We start from the raw sequence: 6,484 nt of genomic DNA, 5'->3' as shown, positions 1-6,484 counted from the left end.
ACTTTTATTGCATGCATTTTTTGATTAATTTAAGTACTTTTATTTATTAAAAAAAATCGTGCCACGAATAGATTTTAAAACTCTTTATGGGGAGGGAAAACATAGATAATTTTTTTCTATTCTTTTATTAGATTTAAAAAATATATATATATATTTTGATCTCGGTGAGAATATTGTTCTCCTAATAACAAGTACAATAAATTTATTTAGATTTATATCCAAACACAATTACTACCCTTTTATCTTATTTGTACATATATACATAAACAAACATCATCATAGCGATAAGTTGATGTTACTACAATTCAATCGCGTCTATCTTCTCCACATCTCCAACATGGCTTCCGAATCTCGAATATCCTGGCTGTCTTGCGACTCCTCGTTTCCCTGCGAAAAGTCGAGACTAGTATAAGTTCGGATCCCGGGACCATGTCCATTGCAGTCCCTCTCCCTTGTTGTGCTCGTCTTACTTCCTTTTGATGCTCTGTTAGTTCCACTCTTTTTCGTTTTGAATTTAATGGTGGCTTAACTCCAGCAATCATACCCTCCTCTGTCAACTCTACTCACTTCGAGCTCCTGTTCTGTGTTGCAGTGATCCAATTCTTGTAGAGGCTTATTCTTCCAATTCTTGACAACTTGTGTAACAACTTGTGCAGAACATGAAGCAGATTTTGGGGATACTCCAAGTTTATTTGCTTGCCATATGTGGAGTTCCAAAAGATTATGGTCTCATCAGAAATGGAGGTATTCCGATGATCCAGTGTTTTCTCGAGGAACGGCATTTTAAGTTTGAGGAAAGATGAATTGAAAGTTGGTAGAGGCTGACTCCTCCGTAAACAATTGAGGATCTCATCCCAGAGGGTTCTGAGTTGATCTTTGACATTTTCATCCTTTATATCTTGATGCGATAACCATTGAAACAGTGAACCGGATATTATCTGCAGTTTTTTCATTCTGAAATGTTATATTACTCGGATTCGGGTGAGTGACAAATATAAATGTGTCCAACGCAGACATGTACACTTTTTTTGTCTAAGCTTTCCTTGTATTTCGAGGATCCTTGGAAGGTCATATTCATTCTCATATCCATGTCCCAATATAGTTGAAATATAAAAATGCATTGGATGTGAGTGTAAGAAAAATGAAAAGTAAAAGCAGTATAGTTGAAATGTGCTCGTCTCTCATTCATGGTTCCATCAAAACTTGTTTGAAAGAAAATAATACCTGCTCAATTTCAGAATGAAAGGGATTACATCGATTTAACTAATGTGCTTGGGCTTATGCTTATGTATTGATCAGCTATATATTGAGAATAAATCCGATTCAAGAGAGTAAATGATGTTTTTCCTCAGCATCTACTGCTAAATGATAAACACAAAGCAAAATACAAACCTCAAAAAATGACAGAATATCTTGCTTCGAGTGAAGGCAACTAATGAAGCGAGTCAATGCAGAAAATACCCTGAAATCGACTCACACAAGAGACATGTAAACAATTTATAAAAGAAAAATCTCAACATGAAGCATAAATAAGCAAGAGGAATATTTACCTTGAATTCACAATACCCGAGGATTGTTCCTCTGCCATGTTTATGTACAAGAATTTCATGAATGTGCAAGATTTTAAGCGACAAAGAAACAACAGCTTATAAGATTGGGGTGAATATTAAGCAACCTAGTCGTCAATAGTTTACATGAAAAAATGTGCATTCTTGGTAATAGAATAAACAAGTAAAATTCTTATTTTTTCTGTCACAAATATCAGATAAACTATGTGGCTAAATTCTTGTGTAGATCATGGTTCAGTTGGATTATTAGACCTTTCTGCTTTTATTTACCCTACAGATGAAACTTCTCCATGGTTAGGACAGCAATGTAAGTAGCTAAATATTGAACATTTCATCCATAAAAATGATGCACTCTTAATTTGAAAAGGCAAAATGGGCTGGAAATCGTGATGAGACAAACTCACAAAAGGGCTTTTTCAAGATCCCGTACAATTTCTGAGCAATTCAACTAAGAAAGACATCAGAATGTGAACCTCATGCAGGTTAATGACGACTTTAGGAACATGAGTAGTTTTAAATGCTTTAATTTACCTGGAAGAAAATTAAAAAATATTGATAATGCCACTGGACTCATTATATACAACACATTCTTTTCCACTTTCACCTGTATCTGAAGTCGGTTTATGTTCCAAAATACATACCAAAACATTGCCAGAGAAAAGAATGCAAGAGAACTCCAGATCCTTGTAACGTAAACCAAGCTCGCTATTATACCGAAATATGCTACTGTTTTCATCCAAACACGAATTTAACATTGCACACAGATCACCACCAAGAGTGTTTGTAGTAGACAACTTAAAGAATGCAGCACAAACAGAAACATAAAACGATTTCCAAATCTCAATAGCCTGTTCAAGTCTTCTCTCTGATAAAATAAAAGATTCTTTCAGGGCGTCACCAGAGTTCAACAGGGTTAAATCTTTCTCAGAACAAGAGAACAAAATGAATGGATATGATAAGAGATGGCGGATGGCCCTATAAAATGATTTGCCAGAATCTGTTTTGAATAGGGAGAGATCCTCCATACCATCAATATAGCCATTAAGACATGTCACCATTGCCATCCATATCTCCATGTACATAAAACCCATGTGCCCATATAATAAACCAACAGAAGCAAGAAAACTTTCCAGGGGATCATCAGAAGACAGTACGGATTTATAAAAACTTTGAAGCCTCTGTAAAATCAATTCCATCTCAGGTGTATTTATAGTTAACTGAACCACCAAAGTGAGGTAGAGTACAGTTAGATTAAACCATGGGTGAAACCATATCCATAAAAGAACACTGGTGCAGTACTTTTGAACAATTAACTGAATCCAGAGTGCCAACATAATTGATGTCTAAAGCCACCTTGTAAAGAGGGGATTCCATAATAGAAGGTTCTAATTCATCCACAGCAGCCTCTATTAAAGAAAGAGAAGTGTTAAACAAGTCACCAACACCTTCTGAACTAGCATCTTCGCCTACTTTTTTTGTGAAACTAAATATTATATTCAAACAGAACATAATGTTATCATAATTATTTAATGGGTTTCTAAACTCCATTTGCACTCCCTTTAAAACAGATCTAAATATCCTGACAGCTGCATCACACGCTGTTTTTCTGCTTTCTGGGGAAATTGTTGCAGTTGCCACATGAGTAATGATAATAGCAATCATCTTAAAGTAGAAATCCAACTGACTAAATAGGAATTGCTTCCATGAGTACCTTCCAGACCCGGGAATTATGGTTCTGGCTGAAAGACGAAGGTTTATCTGGTCCTTTGGATCAGAGATCAAATCTGAACACTTTGCTGATATACAATCTAGAAGCAAATCAAGGCAAAAATTCCATAACTGGATACTTTTACTATCTGGGCCCATCTTTAAAATTGCTTGAAACATAGGATCCAATACCACTTTAATTATTGGAGTTGATGGAGGTATCAAGCTTATGTAGGAGATAACACCATGTGTTTAGGCAGGATGAGAGAACAGATATATCACATTTACTTGAAATGATTCCCGTTAGAGGTGTCATTGTGAGCTTTAAGCTTTTTGAAAATCCATTTAACATCAATTCACTGCTTTTTCCTGAGGATGTTTGTAACTGTTGACTTGCATTCCTTTTGCAGTACAGTATTTGAGGGTGAACCAGCGCATCGATAAGACCTTGCCAGGCAACCTGCAAAATCAAGACAAACATTTTAAGGAAGATGTTCAACAAGCTATGTATACTTCCAAAACAAATTATTTTAAAGCCATTAGTAAAAAGGTAATAAACAAAGCTGTTTGATCCTGAAACACCTTAAACCAGTCTGCTTAAAGGCACATTACAAATTAACATTACACAATTCAATCCCTTCAGATTTTGAACATATCAAAACTTGGACTTGGCTGTCACAGAGGAGCCAACATATAGGGATGCTAAACAATTTTCTGTGCATGTATGGTTTAGTTGTTGGATCCTGTAGTTAGACTTCCTGATCTCTAGATGAATTATGTCCAAGATCTTTCATATTTAATTATGACGAAAGAATATGCATCTGTCTATATCATATGATAGACAGCTGAACTGTGAAACAACAAACCAAGAAAATACATGCGTTCTTATTTGAGTTATATGGCTTTGTACAAGAGATTGTCAAATAGATAGGATAATTCATTTGAGTGAATAGAAGTTCTTGTTCTGCTTTTGTACTCACCTATTTATTGAATAAAATGTTATTAGCCTTTCAATGAAAAAAAATTAAACTAAAATTTTATCAGTGATACCAGAGAAGCAATCTGGACTTGTGGGTTGTGATCTGAAAATGTTTGCTCCAGAACCTTCAACATATCATTTACTAAATGTCTGTTCTTCAAGGCACCAGATCCTAGGAAGCTGATAAACCACCCCCACGCAAGGACAGTTTGAACTTTCATACCCTTGTCTAACCAGTCCTTCATCCCCGTCAGCAAATTTTTCCTCACATCTTCAATAATAGCCTGTTTCAGAAAGATGAAGCACAAGTGATCTAAGATTATAAAATTAACCATGCAATGTTGCAAAACACCTTGAAATAAGTTTTATGATATTATATCTTGAAACTGGAGGAAAGTGATTAAAATTCTGAGGAGCTTAACAAACAGATTTGTGTTTGCCCTTTCAAAATGCAGTTTCTATCATAAAAGCACACTACACGTATTCACTTCGAAAAATAGAAATGGGTCATGGTAAAGTGAACAACAATAACAATAAACCTGAAGCATGCAATTAGTCTAACCTCCGTCAATAAGTCTGAAGGGAAAAAAACATACCAAGATATATATGGGTAAATTTTTTCGTGCCATCATTCACAGCATGTTATATGCACACTTTGGATAAATAAGGAAACATTTAAAAAGAAAAAGGGGGGAAATGCAGTAGAAATGTCAAGTGCACAAATACCAGCTGGATGTACCTTTGAAAGACTTATTGGAGCAGGAAGTATTGTAGACTTAATTTTCAAAAGACACCTCTCTGACATATCTCGCTCTCTCTTATCAATGCTGAGAAGTCTTCTATATATTGGAGGAGCCCATAAGTGTGATGATTCTCGCATCATTTCACTCATTTGGGCTTTTAACTTTGCCACAGCCTAAGACAGGTAACATATAATAATTAGTAGATACAACAAACTCAGAGTTAACCCCACATCTTTAACCACAACAGATATCGTAGGTCATTTTAATACATTCTATGAAGGAGAGAATACCAACAAAGCCGTGATATTGAAACAATGAAAAGTAAATGAGTCTCTTGATTAAATTTGCTAATAAACCAATGCAATATGAAAACCCCGCAGAGAGGCCTTGGCGAACCACCGAACTTGATTATCAAACCACCAAAGAAATAACTATACCTGCTGTCTCAAACGTAGTTGACAATGAGCCACTAGGGTTATAAAGGGCATGAACAACCGCCGCCAGCAATGAATCAAAGCAGGCAGCTAAAAGTGGTGTATCAAATTGTTGCATAGATATACACCACACGCCTAAATTACAAACTGACTGCCATTAGGAGATGAACAAGTTCAAAGTCACTAACAAAAAGTAACAAAAGTGTTTAAGGGGAGAAGAAAAAAAGGAACCTACTATTGTTCTAGTGAAAAGTTATTTTACCTTCATTTTTGTAACAGTGATGAGTTTAGCCAATGACTCTAAAACCAGTTTTACATCTTCAGCTACAACAAGAACAGCACCAAAAACAAAAGAAATCAACAAGAAATTAAAATTTCAAGGTATTTGTAAGTAAAAATTAAAAATAATTACCAGGAATTGCAGCAGTAAGAGAAGGATGATAGATCATATACCCAAAGCACTTAAAGGCTTGAGCAGCTCTGCAATCAACCAAAAAAATACATAAAAGCAAATAAAATAAAATAAAATCATATCAAATCAAAAGGAAAATTGTTATCAAGTTTTACATTTTTTTGATCTTCATGGTGGATATCAGAGAGGATTAAATTTATAAGACAATGAGAACTTTGAATTAGGGCTTGGATTGAAGGAGGACTGTCACTGGACTGTTATTGGAAGTGTAAAAGAGTTGAATAACCGAACGATCGGTCTGCTTTTGAATTATATGATATTAAGGCTTTGATTTCTTCCATCTGACCTCCGATAGTCGACATTGTCGAAACAATTGTTGCTTGTGAAATTGAAGGAAGTGAACATAAAAAAAAGGAAGTCTAAAAGGTTACAGTCTGGGATTTTGAGCTTTGCACCAATTTTCGCGCCAATTGGTATTGTGTTCGCGCGGTAGGCAAAGTACTGTTTGGGGATGTGAAGTTGAACTATTAGCCAAGCCCAACATTAGCCCGTTTAAAAATGGGCTTGGGTTGAGTTTCAATATTAAATATTCACGTCAACTTGTTTTTTATTTTTATATATTACATAATTTGTTTAATATA

General features: G+C 35.2%; 3 protein-coding genes across 3 annotated transcripts; all 3 read right to left on the bottom strand.

Annotated features, from left to right (window-relative positions):
- Window positions 1–208: 208 nt before the first annotated feature.
- LOC120162042 (telomere-associated protein RIF1-like) lies at window positions 209–2,040 on the bottom strand. The gene is made up of 3 exons (XM_039172227.1): window positions 1,551–2,040; window positions 1,393–1,462; window positions 209–938 (listed from the first exon to the last, which is right to left on the bottom strand). The coding sequence occupies exons 1-3, from the start codon at window positions 1,607–1,609 to the stop codon at window positions 564–566; spliced, it is 504 nt and encodes a 167-aa protein (XP_039028158.1). The 5' UTR covers window positions 1,610–2,040; the 3' UTR covers window positions 209–563.
- On the bottom strand, window positions 1,969–5,134 carry LOC120162274. Its single transcript, XM_039172446.1, has 6 exons — window positions 4,994–5,134; window positions 4,326–4,538; window positions 3,564–3,735; window positions 2,868–3,376; window positions 2,210–2,785; window positions 1,969–2,016 (listed from the first exon to the last, which is right to left on the bottom strand). The coding sequence occupies exons 1-6, from the start codon at window positions 5,132–5,134 to the stop codon at window positions 1,969–1,971; spliced, it is 1,659 nt and encodes a 552-aa protein (XP_039028377.1).
- LOC120162043 lies at window positions 2,139–6,284 on the bottom strand. The gene is made up of 7 exons (XM_039172228.1): window positions 5,999–6,284; window positions 5,844–5,911; window positions 5,694–5,755; window positions 5,435–5,582; window positions 4,994–5,170; window positions 4,326–4,538; window positions 2,139–3,735 (listed from the first exon to the last, which is right to left on the bottom strand). The coding sequence occupies exons 1-5, from the start codon at window positions 6,013–6,015 to the stop codon at window positions 5,139–5,141; spliced, it is 327 nt and encodes a 108-aa protein (XP_039028159.1). The 5' UTR covers window positions 6,016–6,284; the 3' UTR covers window positions 2,139–3,735; window positions 4,326–4,538; window positions 4,994–5,138.
- Window positions 6,285–6,484: the final 200 nt, after the last annotated feature.

Source organism: Hibiscus syriacus, unplaced genomic scaffold (genome assembly GCF_006381635.1).
Source record: "Hibiscus syriacus cultivar Baekdansim isolate YM2019G1 unplaced genomic scaffold, ASM638163v2 tig00111402_pilon, whole genome shotgun sequence".
NCBI classification, from domain to species: Eukaryota; Viridiplantae; Streptophyta; class Magnoliopsida; order Malvales; family Malvaceae; genus Hibiscus; species Hibiscus syriacus.
This window is presented reverse-complemented; position numbering and strand designations above follow the sequence as displayed.